Consider the following 17699-nt stretch of genomic DNA (forward strand, 5'->3'; position numbering starts at 1 on the left):
CAGGCCCTCTAGAAGAGAAGCAACTACTGCTCTTAACTGCTGAGCTCCAAAATATTTCCTAAAGAACTCGGTGTGTTCTGATCAAGTAGCTGCTCAGGACTGTCTCTGAGTGAGAGTCCCACTGTTCTTAAAATCTCATCTATCTATCTATCTATCTATCTATCTATCTATCTATCTATCTATCTATCTATCTATCTATCTATCTATCATCTATATCTATCTTTCTTTCTGACACAGGGTCTCACTATGTAGCTCTTTGTCCAGGGACATAAGTACTGTCTGAAGGAGAACACACCACTGGGTCACAACAACCGAAGCTCGGGGTTGTAGGAAAGTCCAGGTCTCGTCTCCAGACTGTTGCTCTCTGGACTCTTCTAGGCAGCCCAGACCCTCCTCCCACCTGCCCTTCCTGCAGGATGCCTGGCCTTCCCTGTCTCATATCCAGGTAGAGATACGGATGGGCTGTGACACAGGCCTTGGAAGGTCTTTCTGACGGTCTTATCTTCTTGGCAGGCAGCAAACAGAAAGGCCCCACGCTGAGCAGCAGCCTGATGCACTCGGAGTCGGAGCTGGACAGCGATGATGCCATCTTCACATGGCCAGACCGAGAGAAAGGCAAGCTCCTGCATGGTCAGAATGGATCGGTGCCAAATGGGCAAACGCCATTGAAGACCAGGAGCCCACGGGAGGAGATCTTATAGCTCCTTGGTCTGTCTCATCCAACTGGGCCTCAGTGCCTGAGCCAGAGCAGCTCTAGGCTGGTTCCTGACCTTCTGGGTCTGAGGCAGCTGCTCTCCCAGCATGTGCTGGTCACTCCATCCCAACAGCCCCCTCAGAACTGCTGGTACTTGAATCCACAGATACTTTATAGGAATCCCTGAATGAAGCTGTGAATGGAAGAGGTTTCCTCTATAACCCTATGTGGTAGGCCCCCCCTCAAATATCCTCATCTCAGGGCCTTTTTGCACACACCTCCCTGCCCCCTGCCCGAGAGCAGTGCAGCTGAGCCCAGAACCGAGGGCCACCAGCCTAGCCCTCGGCATATTCTTTGTTTCTCTGGGACAGTGTGCCCTGCCTTCCCCAGCCAAGATATCCCTGCCCACCACTGATGCTGCCTGGCCCCCAGCTCAAGAGCTGGCTTGTGTCCTGACTGTAGCAGGGATGTCGGGGGCTGCTGGGGATGACCAGCACCTGCTACCAGGCTCAGGCCACCCCTCGTTCTCCCAGAGGAGACAGCCACAGACAGAGTGGAACTCTGTGGCATTTGAGTGCATGTGTGTGACTGCCCTACTGTGATCCCTTCCATGTCTCTCCACCCGTGTCTTTTTCTGTGTCCTTTGCACGCGTGAGTGCTTGAGTGTATGTATACCTGTTCCTTATAGGTCTCTTGGCTGCTCTCAAAGCAACTCTAACTTGGAGACTTTCAGCTCCTTGAAAGACTAGTTAATCCCTCTGGCCCTGTCACCAGTTCCTCAGCCATGGTGTCAGGCAGTTGAGGAATCCGAGTTTCAGGGAGAGTGACTTTTTAAAAAGGACTTAGAATTTCTACTACTGCACTATCTGTTGTGAGATAATTAAACATGCTATTTAATTGTGAGTCTGGCTACTAGGTTGTGCTATTTCATGCTACATCCATGACCTGCACTGCAGGCCCATCAGTGGTGTAGACCTGCCTGTGAGGTCATCCTCCTGAAACCTGCCTCAGCACACTGGCTGTGGTACAGGGCTCAAGCCTACCATGGGAGGTGGGCTTGTGCTATGAGTGCTGGCTGTCCACAGATGCTCTCCGATTTGACCTTTTGTTACACAAAAGTGACTTCTGTCACCTGTGACCAAGCTGAGTCCTAAGGTCCAGGATGTATTAAGGATTTTGGGGCAATGCTGTTCCTTTTTGAGTTCCCGCATGAACTAAATGAATGTACCCATTGTCATATAGCCCAGTCCTATCACAGAGGCTGGAAAGCACGTCTCAGTGTATCACAACTGACAGTGACTCTACCCAATACCATGGGAATAGCCATGGCACAAAAGGCTGACAAGCTAACAGCTGAGTGTGAACAGGGGAAGGTGAACATCTGGTTATCACTTCTGAGTACCTGAGTGTCCACAAATAATCCTTTTTTTTTTTTAAAGATTTATTTATTACATATACATATACAGTGTCCTGCCTGCATGTGTCCCTGCAGGCCAAAAGAGGGCACCAGATCTCATTAAAGATGGTTGTGAGTCACCATGTGGTTGCTGGGAATTGAACTCAGGACCTCTGAAAGAGCAGCCATTGCTCTTAACCACTGAGCCATCTCTCCAGCCCCAATAATCCCTTCTGTATGGAGTCTAAAGTACTGGCTAAGAAGAGGTAAGCGTGATTATGTAAGATCATTCTATAGGAGAATGTTCATACTTTTTACAGTTTAAGTCAGGTTGTTCCATGCTGTAAATATTTTGAGAAAATCCCTAAAATATCAGGACAAGAATTTATAGCAACTTAAACACCAGCCGAGGGAAATTATTTCAACCAACCAATCAGAAAGCAGGACTAGAACCAGGTGTAGTGGTGCCATGCCTATAATCCCATCATTCAAAGGGCTACGGTAAAAGTGCCATGAGTTTGAGGCCAGGCTTGGGCACACAGAGAGACCTTGCTTCAGAAAGAAATGAACCGGAAAAGATGGCTCAGCAGCTGCTCCTGCAGAGGGCTGGAGTTCAGACCCAGCGACCACACTGGGTGGCTTACCTAGGACTCCAACTCCATCGGGATCTTCTGGTATCCACACACACCTTTAAAAACAAACACACAAACAAAGCAGGACTGGGGTGGACTACAGGAGTGTAGGCAACAGTTATCACCAGAGCTGGTAGGATGGCTCAGCACTGGCAAGGATGAAGCAGAAGGATTGCTGAGTATGAGGCCAGCCCAAACTATATGGTGAATTATGGTGAATTTCAGGCCTGCCTTAAAGTGAGGTCTGTCCTGTACTCCCCCATACCATTAATAATGGTAAATTTCTATTTATAGGAGACACTTTGTTATATTTTATAAGAATACAAAATATTTTGTTTCCAATTAATAAAATCACTGCCACTTTCTTTCTCCTAAGGGGAGTCACTACCAACAAACTAAAACCCAAAAGAATCAAGATTTCCCCAAATACTGAGCATCTGTGAGACTGATGGTAATGGTCAATTAGCATACCTTGAAGGTGGTGTGGTGGTCTGTAATGTCTGTAACTCCCTCCTCCCAGAGCTGCTGTTTCCCCGAAAGCCCATCTCCTAATAGTTCTAGGATAGTAGTCAATGGCAACTGAGAGATGCCTGGAGGCCATGACCTTCCCCTTTCCCCTGAAGCTACTAACAGGAGCAGCGCTGAGCTTGGCTCTGGTCTTTTTCCAAAGACTACCAGACTGCTGTGGGTACAGCTGCTCACTCAAATGCCATGAATCTGACAGCAAGAAAACATAATCCATACCAGCAATGTAAGGCAACTGGGAGAGATGGTTTCAGAAGTCAAGAGCACTGACTGATCTTTCAGAGGACCCAGGTTCGATTTCTAGCACCCACATGGTGACTCACAACTGTTTCACTCTAGTTCCAGAAGCTCTAGTGCCTCTGTCTAACTTCCTCTGGTACCTGGCACACACACCCTTATATATTAAACATGATGTATTTGCTGGATGTGGTGGCACACCCCTAAAAAACTAATATGAATAAAATTTAGCAAATGGAAACAACTCATAAAATTTGTGAAAATATAAATGAGTTATATACACACACTCCTGATTTTAATAAATATTCTCAAGGATAAGAAAGCTTCAAAAGCAGGAGGGTCAGAAGTTCAAGGTCATCCTTCGCTACATACCAACATTAAGGCCAGCCTAAGAGAGGGGAGACTTCTCTTGGAGAAATGGCCAAAGAGAGGGTGTAACCACTGAGAAAGTGGTCCTCAGAAACAGCCAATACTATGAAAAGAACAAACCCAGTAACATTCATTAGCATTCTGGAAGCCAAACTGCAATACAGTAAGTAGAAGAGTGTAACTCTGAACAGGAAGGTTAAGGTACATTAAACCAACAGGAGTAAACAAGTGTGCTTAAGCAGCAAGCTGGGAGCACTGGAGTAATCCCAGGACCAGGACAGCAGAAACAGGGAGATCATGAGTTCCAGGAGAGCTTAACTGTAGCGAGCTCTTCTTTAAAACATAAATGAAGGGCTAGCGAGATGGCTCAGTGTTAAAGGCCAGGCTCTCAAGCAAAAAGCTAAAAATGAAATTAAAAAATAGAATGTATTATTTAAAAAAACACTTCACCTGTATGTGTATAAACCTGCACGAGCATATGTACCACCTGTGTGCAGGAGTCAGTGGAGACCAGAAGCCACTGGATCCCGGGAGCTGGAGTTTCAGGTGGTTGAGACACCATGTAGATACTAGATCCTGAAGCTGGGTCCTCTGCAAGAGCAGGAGGCACTCTTGACAGCCTGAGCCATCTTTCTCCAGCCTCTGTAGTATTCATTTTAAATAGGCAGGAGGGGTAGGTGAGAAAGGTGCAAGCTAAATCCCTGAACCCAACAGAAATTATGGTAGAAAGACACCCAATGGCATCAAGTTGTTCTCCACATGTCCTGTATCATGCATTGTGCCCCCTGCCCCAGGATCTCAGGAGCCTTGGTCCTGCAACTCTAGCTAGGGGTGCTGAAGGAATGAGGAAAGGACAAATATACACAGTGAAGCTGTTATGGGAGGGTGGGGTCTAACCAGGACTGCTGAACCTGGAACCTCATTATGTACAAGGAGAGGGGTTAGCTATTCTCAGTAGGAGGTCTCTGCAGCTGAATGTTCTCAGGCATCTGGGAGGAAGAAGCTGCAGTGTCTTTCCTCACACTGATCAATCATCCACACTGAGAGTCTTGAGAAAAGTTTTGTCAGATCTCTGAGCCTGGCCCATATAGGTTAATAGCTTTGCCATTGGTCTTGGGAGTCCTTGACTAGCCACACGATATCAAAATATACATTCCTCTAGGATTTCACTCACTCAGGGCTTGCTCTGCTTGCCACACCACCATCCCACATACAATAATAAAAAATTTAAACACAAGAAAATTTGTTATTCAAAAAAAAAAAAAAAAAGCAAAAGTCCCCCAAAGCACAGTTAAATGTGTGAGGTTTGAATGAGAATGGTTCCATAGACGTATGTATTTAAATACTTCCCAGGTGTGGAACTCTTTGGGATGGATTAGGAAGTGTGGCCTTGTAGGAGGAAGTGTGTCACTGGGGGTGGTCTCTGAGGTTTCAAATGCTCACACTATTCTCAGTGTCTCTCTCTGCTTCATGCTTGTGGGTCGATTGTGAACTATGAGCTACTGCTTCAGCACCATGCTGCTGGCCATGCTCCTCACTAATGATGGGCATGGACTCACCCTCTGAAACTGTTGCTCTGGTGTCTTCTCATAGCCACAGAAAAGTAATTAAGACAAAGTAGAACACGGGAAATGGCAGCAGTTCTACTGGCACCCCTTAGAGCAAAGGTAAGTGTGCAGACACAGGGTGGGACTCACACTCCCTCCCCACGCACTTGTTTCAGTGTGCTGAGACACCTGTGTCAGCAGGCCGATGCCAGGAGAGTGCTGGGAGGCAGAGACTGCAGCCCAAGTGTGCAGCGGACAGCAGAGCTGGGTGGAGACGGACATTACTGTCTAGTATGGGTTGTACCACAGCACAAGTCAAACTGAATACTTGGATTCTGAGATGCAGAAATCATCTGCAGATTACAATATTTTGCAGGACCCACAATATTGAACATAAGAACTCACATGTATTTGAAACTAAGCAATCTGTGTATATTATAAATAAATTTAAAAATCTGGGGTCAGGGACATAGTTTAATGGGTAAAAGTACTTGTGGCCAAGTCCAATGACTTGATTTCTATCTTGAAACACACAGTGGAGGAGAGAACTTGTGATATATATATATATTGTGGTGATATATTTATTGATAATAAACTTGATGAGGATCAGAGGACAGAGCCAGCCACTAGATTAGACAAAGAGATCATGTAGTGGTAGCACACAACTTTAATCCCAGCACTTAAGATCTCACACTTTTGCTTGGTAAGCACACACGCCTTTAATCCCAGGAAGAAATATGGCAGGGCAGAGAAGGCGTGAGGAAACAGGAACTCACTCTTTTTAGGCTGACGACTTTGTAGAATTAAGAACTAGTGGCTGGCTGTTCTACTTCCCTGATCTTTCAGCATTCACTCCAATATCTGGCTCTGGGTTATTAAAAGACCATCTAAGATTTGAACAAGAACTGACTCTACTAAGTTCTCCTCTAGCCCCCAGGCATGCATCATGGCACACAGACACAGAAACACATATCTACCTACATACCTACCTACCTTTGGGGCCAGTGAGATGACTCAGTAGGTAAAGACACTTTTGCTGAGCATTTGAGTGCTCCACAGAACACACATGGTAACAGGAGGACACTGATTCCTTCAAGTTGACCCCTGACCGCAACACACACACACACACACACACACACACACACACACACACACACACGATTTAAAAAAAACAAAAACAAAAAAAAACTAGTAAATAAAAATAAAGGGCTGACAAGACAGCTGAACAGATAAAGGCACTTGCCGCCAAGCCTGACAACCAGAGTTCAATTCCTTGAACCCACATGGTATGGACGGAGAGAAGTATCTCAAGCCAGATGTCTTCTGAGCTCCAGACCACACTGTGGTGAGTGTGCACACAGGAGATGGGTAAGGTGTTAAGAGCCATTTTACCTTCGAAAGCCTACCATGTACCAAGGTCCAACAACTAAAGAAGTTGTTACTGTTTCCCATCACAGAGAAAACTGAACAGAGGTTTTTCATTTACTTAGGGTGACAGAGATCACAACCAGAAAGACCCCAAAGCCTTCAACTCTCCAATAAGTTACAATGCCTCACAATCAAAAATACCTCAAGAACAGTGACAAAGTACCATAATGGACAATCCTAGTCTAGAGGAAGGTGGGGAGCACTGGTACTTCACTCACCATTTTCTGAGCTTTCAAATGGCCACTATAAAGGATCTTTGTATTCACATGGAACTCATTTGTAGAAACCTATTTTATGTTACATATTGGGGGAAAATAATTTTATAAACTTAGCAATGTCATAGGGCATATACAAATGGTCTATGGAGAATTTGGTAGAATACCAAGACACCTCTAGAGACTAAGAAAAAGAAAGCACTTTATTCCCACATCCCCAACGAGATCCTCATTCATACATGAGAGTAAACCCGAAGTCAGATTCTTACCATCTCAAACACAGTCTAGAAGAGGTCTGCTCGGAAGGAGGCATGTAATGTGATGGCACTTGGTATTTCTAGCTGTTGGGATTTCAATACAGTTAAAATTGACCTAAAAGTGGAAACAACTCTTGACAGAAAGAAAGCAAGCCACGGGAAGCCTGCAGTGAAACCATGCATTAGGGAGACTGGATAGAAACCAAGGAACTTGGCTGAAAACTGTTTTTCACTTTTTTGGGTCATTTTACATCTCTTGGCTCATACAATAAGATCAAATAAAAATATATTTAAAGTTCTTTAAAACCACAAAGAAAAAGAACTCACCCATCGAATACAAATATACTATTTTATTCTATGGGAATAGTTCTGTGGTTCCTGCAAAGGGAAAATCCAAAGACAGTTAAAGACCAAGGAACAGCAGGACAGGACAAGCTCAGGTTCTGTTTGCTGATATTTTTTTTCTCACTCTGTGTGTGTGTGTGTGTGTGTGAGATTTTACACAATTTTAACAAAAGAAAAAGTAAGTGATTTGATGCAACAAACAGCTACATTTATGAAGAATGACTGATGACCAACCAGTTTTAAATTAGTTCAGGGGTCTGAAGCCCCTGCACTAACATGCAGCTGAAGCACTGATATAGTCATTGATCTGAGTAGTGGTTGTTCTCTTAAAAGATACATTTTTTTTTCTGGTATTTTATAACAATTTATCTACTAAGCTAAACAGTATTTGTTTCTCATACAAACTACAGATGAGAAATGTTAGTGTTTACACAAATCATAACTGATACAGTGGGACTGGACACCTGGTGTTTCTGGATGGTTTATTGGTGACTTATCAGACAGGCCAACTGCCTTCCCTCCAATCAACAAGGTCTGGAAGGAAGCAGTTCCCATCACAAATGACAAACACAGATGGAATTAGCCATACAGACTGGGGCAGATTGACTTCTTTCACACAGTTCTTGGTAACAAAAAGGAAATTCGTTACAGGCAGAGGACAGAACCACCAAGTACACAATGTCAAAAGGCCCATTTAAAATTCTGTTGTATTTAAGTGACTTATTTGTTTAAAAAACAAAAGTTGCTACCCCCACCTAAAATATGGGACCACACTGAAGTCTTTCAAGGTGACACGTTGTAAGAAGCTTATGACTTCTTTCAGCTCTGCTGTAAGCTCAAATTAACTTCAATTAAAGAAGCTCAGTAATTAGCCAACATTATTAAAAGCTTGATTCAAAATTTTGTAGGGAAGAAACTGACTGGAGAAGAGGGAGACAGTCTGATAATGTCACACACACCTAGGCCTTGCAATCCTCATAAGAACTAAGACAGCTAGAATCTGGAATAATGCTGTAAGAAGACCTGCTTATGGATATGTCAATCATCTCGTACTCTAACCCCAAAATCTCTAACTTCAAGTTCCTTGGGGTGATGAGGTCAGCTTCCAAATGCTTTACACAGGAGCCTACTATGACCTTCCCTACCATAATTCAGATAGCTAACGTAATACTGTGTCTTTGTGGGATCACCCACGTTTGTCAGAATTGTGGAGACAGAGTCTTCTGTTTGAAATGACAAAGGCCTCCAGAAGGGGGTGCAAAGGACAAGAGTCACTTGGGCACAGGAAGTACACCAATGGAAGAAAAGCTGCCATGGGGAGAAACTGGGAACAGAAGGAGAACCTCCACTTCTGTGCCCCACAGCTGGGGTGGTGCGGAGACAGCAGCAGTAAAGGCCTGCACCCAGAAGTGGGCTGTCAGTGGCTTTCTACAAACGCTTCAAGATACCCGGGGTCTAAGGGGCTCCACAGATTTTCTTGTGGAATACCATCCTTTTACCTTCAATCACCCACAGCTGAGAAGGTAAGACCCTAAATGAAAAGGGGCACACAAACAGCAGTGGAGGGCATTTCCCCGATGTGAGGGACCTTCAGTCAAAGTACCAAAGGCTTCTATCCTTCACATAAGTGGGTTGGCAGTGTAAATCAATCAAGACCACTATCTTTTTACAAAAACATGAGTATTTTTATTGGATCTTCAAGGCTGAGTCCCAGTGTCCTCATCTGATGTCAGTCTCAGCTCTGTACTGATTTCTCTCCTGACTTTCATGGACAGCTTGCTCAAATAGCCTACTGCAGCCAGGGTCTCACTCCAAAGCTACCCCTTCTAACTAAGGTTACTATGGTAGAATTTTATACAACAGTTTTCCTTAAAAATATTCCATAATTTCTTATTCCCAAACAAAATAAGATTATGCACCACTCAGAAACTGGTTAGTCATTCAAAGATGTCTACGAACTCTTTCCCTGCCAATTCATTCACACTCCTCCTTTCGGTTTCATTTGCAGCCACACTGTGGCTCAGGAGCCGCCTGTTCTTCACGCCTGACAAGCAAGTCAAGAGGACTTGGACTATACATCTTTACGACAGCTGAGTGCATTCACAGCTTGGTGCATACCAATGCTCATGAAAATAGGAACCTTACTTCCATCTTAATCTGATAATTCAACATCAGAGTCTTCAGATTTGGCTTTGGCAAGTTCTTCATGTACCTCCCTCACCATGAGAATACGTGTCAACATGGTGTCCAGGGTTCCAGGGTCTATTGGGAATGTGGAGTACCACATGGGGCTATTAGGAACACAGGAGCGCTCAGGCTGAAGGTAGAACACATCATTCCTCTGCTTCACACTTTCAGAACTACCCACAGGAGGGAGCAAACAAGACAAAAGAGAAAAAGGGAAATTGTGATCAGAACACAGGAAATACACATCATTCTTTCTTATATAATAGCTCTGAATTTCTCCAACATGACTCACTTCATAAATAACACCAAAACCACAGGGGTAAATAGGGACACAGGCATTCTCCTCCCAAGAGCAACTTTGAACTGAAGTGAAGTGGTAGACTTAATAAAGAGGAAGCAGAACTGGGTGTTGTGGTAGACGCCTGCAGTTCCAGCACTTAAAGGTAGAAGAGTGAGGATTACAAGTTCAAAGTCCTCCTTGGCTATAAATCAAGTCTGAGGCCAGCTTGGGGACATGAGACCCTGCCTAAAAAAGTGCCTGGCAGTGGTGGCACACGCCTCAGGAGGCAGAGGCAGGTGGATCTCTGTGAGTTCAAGGCCATCCTGGTCTACAGAGTGAGTTCCAGGAAGCCAGGGCTGTTAGGCAGAGAAACCCTGTCTCTAAAAAAACAAAAATACAAACAAAAACAGAAGTACAAATCATATACTTCATTTTAAATGCTGCTAGGAGTAAAGCATATCGATTCATGGAAATGAATCCTGAGGTCAAGAACTCAGTAGGAGACACACATTATAGTCAGGGACCCATTCAGCACTTTCAACTCTGGACTAAGACTGTATGGCTAAGCGGGACAGCATGTCTAGCATGGGGATGGGTCTGGTCAGACTTCAGCTTTGTAAAATACAAAACTGCATTTCTTTAAAGCCTCCCCCTTTTAGGTTTAACAAAAACCAATCTTAGAACTTGTTTTCTATACAAAAAATAAATCAGTATAGATTAGACGCCACAACCCTGGAAAAGATCAAATGAGATATGATCTCTGTTTTCCAAGACATTTTTTGGGAGAAAACCTTTGGGTGAAGAGGGCTTGCTTCTTAGTTCCAAATCTAGGCAGACAGAAGGATGGAGAAAAAATGAAATCAGAGGCAGACCCAGTGTCAGAGGCAAACTATGCTTCTAGTTTCCAAAGACTTATGCTGGGTGATGAATGCACTGTACTCAGAACACAGAAAGACCCCTTACCATTTTGACAGGTAAAATTCATAAAGTCGAACAGGGCATCTCAGTGGGTTATCAGTATTCTCTGCCATCTCCACACCCACTGGAGCCTCTTCATCTTCATTTCGTTTCCTCTTGCCAATAGTTAGTTTATCTTGAGACAAAAAAACAAATGTTTGTATATGAGAAATGTAGACACACCAAGTGAGCTCCGCTGCACAGCCAAGGATCCTGTCACTCCTGCCCGTTATCATTTATTCAATAATACTCACTGGGTTCCTGTGTGCCAGGTGCTATTCAGAGTGTTTGGTTTATACACTAAACACTGTGCTTGTCCTGAAACACTTACGTTCCCCGTTGAACAAAGAGGAGTCACGTGGCAAAAGGGAGAGTGCTGGGGGAATGTCTTCCTTTGGAGCTTGCTTTGTTATTAGAATGGATTAGGTACATGGTTCATAAACGAAAGCAGAAAATAAGGGTTCCATACATGTTTGTCCTCCAGTGTGATTAGGAAAAGTGGTCCTCTCTCTAGTTGGACACATTTCTCCTGTGGCATCAGCACTGACTCAGTTGTTGCACAAGTTCCCCTCCTTGTGTGTTCTAAGAACGGGTATCATTTGAAAGGACACGACTCTACAGTGGCTGGGCTCTCCAGACAATGCAGGGTGCAGGCATAGGAAGGAGGCCGCTGCTTCTCCTCTGTCCATTCAGTCCAAACAGAGCTCTCCTAGGTGGACTCAGGAGCTCACGGCACTCTGTGTTTGTGTGAGTGCACAACACTGTATACACACTGGAAGTCGGAAAACAACTCTGGAAAACAGATTTTTTCCGTCTACCTTTCATGGGCAGAGATCAAATTTAGGCAATCAGGGTTAAGCAACAATGACTTTCACCTGCGGAGCCGCCTTGCTGGACCTCCATTTTATTGTTTGAGACTGGCTTTCTCACTGACATGCAGCTCAGCCATATGCTACACTGGCTGGCGTGGGAGCTTCATCTCTGAAGCTGGGTAACAAATATGCATTGCCACTTCTGGTTTTAAAAAGGTGCTGTGGAATATTAATTCAGGTTCTCACACATGCACATTAGGTACTTTATACACTGGGCCATATCCCCAACCTATTTTTCTTTTTTTTTTTTTTTTTTTTGGCTCTTGAGACAGGGTTTCTGTGTGGAACAGCCCTAGCTGTCCTGGAACTTGCTTTATAGACCAGGCTGGCCTCAAACTTGGAGATCCACATGCCTCTGAGTGCTGGGATTAAAGGTATGCACTACAATGCCCGGCCCCAACCCATTTTTTTGTTTAAGATTTATTTGTTTTTATTTAATGTGTGTGGTTATTTTGCTTGCATGTATGTCTGGTACTACCTGCATGCAGTGCCCACAGAGGCCAGAAGAGGGAATCAGAACACCCTGGAAGCAGAGTTATAACCATCTTAAGTTGCCATGTGGGTGCTGGGAATACAACACAGGTCCTCTAAAAGATGACAGAGGCCTTTAAAGAGGAAATGAAAAACTCCCTTAAAGAGGAAATAAAAAAATTCCCTTATAGAAATAGAAGAAAAAAACAAAAAATTGGAAGAAATCAAAGAAAGTCAAGAAAAAGTAATTAAACAGATGGAAGAAACAGTTCAAGATTTGAAAACTGAAATCGAGACAATAAAGAAGACACAAACTGAGGGAATGCTGGAAATAGAAATCCTGAGTAAACGAAGAGGAACTACAGATGCAAGCATAATCAATGGAATGCAAGAGATGGAACAGAGAATCTCTGACGTTGAAGATACAATAGAGCCAAAAAAGTCAAAACACAAAACATCCAAATTTGGGACACCATGAAAAGACCAAACCTAAGAATAATAGGGATAGAAGAAGGAGAAGATTACCAACTCAAAGGCACAGAAAATATATCCAACAAAATCATAGGAGAAAACTTTCCTAACCTAAAAAAAGAAATACCTATGAAGATACAAGAAGCTTACAGAACACCAAATAGGCTGGATCCAAAAAAAAAAAAAAAAAGTCCCCTCAAAACACTAAACATACAGAACAAAGAAAAAATATTAAGAGCTGCAAAGGAAAAAGACCAAGTAAAAATATAGAGGCAGAACCATCAGAATAATACCAGACTTCTCAATACAGACTATGAAAGCCAGAAGGTCCTAGACAAACGTTATGCAGACACTAAGAGACCACGGGTGCCAACCCAGACTATTATACCCAGCAAAACTCTCAATCCATAGACAGAGTAAACCAAATATTCCACGATAAAACTAGATTTAAACATTATCCACAAATCCAGCCCTACAGAAAGCACTAGAAGGAAAAATCCAACCTAAGGAAGTTAAACACACCCATAAAAATTCAGGCAATAATAATCCCACATCAACAAATACCAAAGAAGGGAAACACAATACCACTACAAAAAATTAACAGGAATTAACAATCACTGGTCATTAATATCCATCAATATCAATGGTTTCCACTCACCTATAAAAAGACACAGGCTAATAGAATCGATACAAAAACAGGATCCATCCTTCTGCTGCATACAAGAAACACACCTAAACTTCAAAGACAGAAACTACCTCAGAGTAAAAGGCTGGGAAAAGGCTTTCCAGTCAAATGGACTTAAGAAGCAAGCTGGTGTAGCTATCCTAATATCTAATAAAATAGATATCAAACTAAAATCAATTGAAAGAGATCAGGAAGGACATTACATATTTATCACAGGGAAAATCCAACAAGACGAAGTCTCAATTCTGAACATTTATGCCCCAAATACAAAGGCACCCACATTTATAAAAGAAACATTACTAAAGTTTAAATTGCCCATCAAACCCCACACACTAGTAGTAGGAGATTTCAACACACCACTCTCACCAAAGGACAGATCTACCAGATTGAAACTTAACAGAGAAATAAAGGACCTAACAGATGTTATGACTCAAATGAACTTAATAAGTATCTACAGAACATTCCAGCCTAACTCAACAGAATATACCTTCTTCTCAGCACCCCATGGAACCTTCTCAAAAATTGACCACATGCTTGATCACAAAACAAATCTCAACAGATACAAAAACATTGGAATAACCTCCTGTATCTTATCAGACCACCATGCCTTAAAGTTAGATTTCAACAACAACAAAAACTATAGAAAGCCTACCATCTCATGGAAACTGAATAATGCCCACCTGAAACATCAATGGGTCAAGGAAGAAATAAAGAAATTAAAGATTTTCTAGAATTCAATGAAAATGAAAGTACAACATACCCAAACTTCTGGGACACTATGAAAGCAGTGCTAAGAGGAAAATTTATAGCACTAAATGCACACACAAAGAAGTTGGAGAAATCTCATACCAAAGACTTTTACAGCACAACTGAAAGCTCTAGAACAAAAAGAAACAAACTCACCCAGGAGAAATAGATGCCAGGAAATAATCAAATTGAAGGCTGAAATCAACGAAATAGAAAACAAGAGAACAATACAAAAAATCAATGAAACAAAGAGTTGGTTCTTTGAAAAAAAAAAAAATCAACAAGACAGACAAACCCCTAGCCAAATTAACCACAAGGCAAAAGCAAAATCAGAAATGAAAAAGGAGACATAACAATAGACAACAAAGAAATCCAGAGAATCATCAGGTCATACTTCAAAACCTGTACTTCACAAAATTGGAAAAATCTAAAAGAAATGGACAATTTTCTGGATATATACCACATACCAAAGTTAAATCAAGACCAGATAAACTATTTAAATAGACCAATAACTCCTAAAGAAATAGAAACAGTCATTAAAAGTCTCCCAACCAAAAAAAGCACAGGACCAGATGGTTTCAGTGCAGAATTCTACCAGATTTTCAAAGAACTAATACCAATACTCTTCAAATTGTTTGACACAGCCGGGCGGTGGTGGCGCACGCCTTTAATCCCAGCACTCGGAAGGCAGAGCCAGGTGGATCTCCGTGAGTTCGAGGCCAGCTGGGCTACCAAGTGAGTTCAGAAAGGCGCAAAGTACACAAGAAAACCTGTCTGAAAAACCAAAAAAAAAAAAAAAAAAAAAAAAAAAAAAAAAAAAATTGTTTGACACAATAGAAACAGAAGGAACATTAACAAACTCTTTTTATGAGGCTACAATTACCCTGATTCCCAAACCACACAAAGATGCAACAAAGAAAGAGAATTACAGACCAATTTCCCTCATGAACATTGATGCAAAAACACTCAACAAAATATTGGCAAACTGAATCCAAGAACACATCAAAAAATTATCCACCTGAAAAAAAAAAAATCCATTGTGTGGAGTACTACTCAGCAGAGAAAAACAATGACAGCATGAAATTTGCAGGCAAATGGATGGAACTAGAAAATATCATCCTGAGTGAGGTAACCCAAGCCCAGAAGGACAAACATGGTATGTACTCACTCATAAGTGGATTCTAGATATAAAGCAAAGAACAATCAGACTGCAACCCACAGAACCATGGAGGCTATGTATATAGCAGGGGGGACCCTAGGATGACTGTGGCTTATGATAAGTTTTGGTTTTACACAATTACTGGGCAAGCCTCAGTGAAACATTTCACTATTAGGATAAGAACTTATACTGTATCAAGTTGATAATAGAAAAATAAATAAATTAATAAAAAAAGAAAAAAAAATTATCCACCATGACCAAGTAGGTTTCATCCCAGGGAGGCAAGGATGGTTCAACATACAAAAATCTGTCAATGCAATACACCATATAAACAAACTGGAAGAAAAAAAATGCATAGGCTTAAAAAAGAAAAGAAAATGGGTATAGACAGTCATAAAAATAGTTTATGAATAATAAAGTCTTTAAAGAGAGAATAAAGTAATATAAAAAGGATAAGCCACATAAAGATGGAAAATAAACAGAGTCTAGATCTTATTTGGAGTCTTGTTGATTTTGAATTTTTTGATTGCTGATGAGTGAGCAACAGTTGCTAAGAGACACTGGATTGTAACAGACATTGCTGAATTAAACCCGCCAGAGAGTTTAGGAATGCCTCAACTTGAAAATGGAAGTCAGAAAATGTATTGCTTTGGGAAAGAGGTTGTATTTTTGTTTCCACAGAAAATGAAAGGCTGTGGATTCATTCAAGGTTGATAGAGATCAGGTTTGATTGGGGAAGACCCCTGAAAATCTTGGCTATAGACATAAATAAATAAACCTAAACTAAAAAAAAACTATGAGTGTGATGTATATTTTACCTGCTCAGACATAAAACAAAAAATTATCTTCAGCTAGCTTATGTACCACATGCAGTCCATACTTGTGTTAATGCACATATGTATGCTACCTTTGAAAGTTTGTGTGTTTTCAGAGCAAGGGTGAAAATGGGTGGCTGAGGTGATCCAGCCTCTCAGATGCCCCTGTTGCAGTTTCCTCCGAGTTCCACATCAGAACAGCTTCAAGGCTGCTGGATGAGATGGTTCAGCCTCACAGATTATTGTAGCCAGTACTAAAGATAAGCCTTGTGCTTTCCCACTGCACAGAGAATGGACAACAATGGGAGGGCTAGTTTTCCCAGGACTTGACCATTATCTCAATTTTCTCAGGTTCCCTAAAGATGTCACCACCCACACACAGCAGGAAGCAGTACAAAAACCAAGAAGCCCACATTCCCAAGAGGTGGGGTGCGAGATTTTTAGTTGATCAATGGGTTATGGATGTTTTTCATTATTTAGTTGGAGTTCGTTACACATTGTTATTGGACATGGTCAGGGAGAAAGCTAAACAAAGGAGATTAGATTCAAGAGTCTCTTTCTAAAAGGAAAAAGGGGATACAATATAGAAATGATGGGATAAAAGGGTGGATTGTTGAGTCTACTTCTGAATAACCACTAGTTTCAAATATTTTACAATGATATGGAATTTTGTATATTGATACAAATTTAAGGTTATTTTTGTTAAAACATACTGTACATATGTTTCTACTCTACTCTTGTTTAAGGTATTATACCTACTCAGCTCATTTAAGAATGTAATGCAGATTTCTAGTACTTGAAAGTTATTATTACAAACTATTTAGGATGATTAAAAAAACGCAGGTTAGTAGTTGTAGTCATGTTATAAGTATGTTTTCAAGGGCAAACAGACATAAATTTTAGACAGACAGTTGGTCTTCGAAAACTTTAATAACCTACCGAATATGGCATTTAAGATGTTTTAATAACCTGAGGCTTTTCATGACAGTGACACATATCTTCTTTTGGCAGCACCAACTTACTTCAAAAAAAGATGATGGGCACTGAAGAACCTCCATATGGAGTTCACTTTCTTTATTGCAAAAGCTAGCCATTTGGGCAAGAAACTGCCCTTGCCTCGACTGCTAACAGTATGCTGTCCAAACTGGACACAAAATAATGCATCTGCTGAACTTTGCCGAGACAAGGTAGGCCAGTCCTTCAAAATTCCTGCTTCACAGAAAAGTCTGTAAGATATTTTAGACCCATAGGCTGAAGATAGATGCCCTAATGTTACAGAGGAAGTTTGGGGTGATTGTCCAGGCAGCCAAATGTCTCTGGTGTTTCTTAGTTTTGGAAGTTGCTTGCTTTAAACTTCCTATAATATTATATCTTGGATAGAGTTGAAGACTAGACAGTTAAAGTTACAGA

At 41.8% G+C, this 17699-nt stretch overlaps 2 protein-coding genes across 8 annotated transcripts in view; one reads left to right on the forward strand and one right to left on the reverse strand.

Annotated features, from left to right (window-relative positions):
* The window catches only part of Kiaa0319l (KIAA0319 like), a 106237-nt gene extending 104640 nt beyond the window's left edge, over positions 1-1597 (forward strand). For all 4 annotated transcript variants that reach the window (XM_028885409.1, XM_028885410.2, XM_028885408.2 and 1 more), the window contains exon 21: positions 514-1597. In XM_028885409.1, coding sequence (XP_028741242.1) covers positions 514-701 — 188 coding nt within the window. In that variant the 3' untranslated portion in view covers positions 702-1597. The remainder of the gene's footprint in view (positions 1-513) is intronic.
* A 6033-nt stretch (positions 1598-7630) lies between these two features.
* Zmym4 (zinc finger MYM-type containing 4) overlaps positions 7631-17699 on the reverse strand; it is a 106010-nt gene continuing 95941 nt past the window's right edge. For all 4 annotated transcript variants that reach the window (XM_028885405.2, XM_028885404.2, XM_028885407.2 and 1 more), the window contains 2 exons: positions 11076-11205; positions 7631-10005 (listed from right to left, as the gene is read on the reverse strand). In XM_028885405.2, the coding sequence (XP_028741238.1) occupies positions 9798-10005; positions 11076-11205 (338 nt within the window). In that variant the 3' untranslated portion in view covers positions 7631-9797. The remainder of the gene's footprint in view (positions 10006-11075; positions 11206-17699) is intronic.

This window comes from Peromyscus leucopus, chromosome 2 (genome assembly GCF_004664715.2).
Source record: "Peromyscus leucopus breed LL Stock chromosome 2, UCI_PerLeu_2.1, whole genome shotgun sequence".
Taxonomy (NCBI): domain Eukaryota; kingdom Metazoa; phylum Chordata; class Mammalia; order Rodentia; family Cricetidae; genus Peromyscus; species Peromyscus leucopus.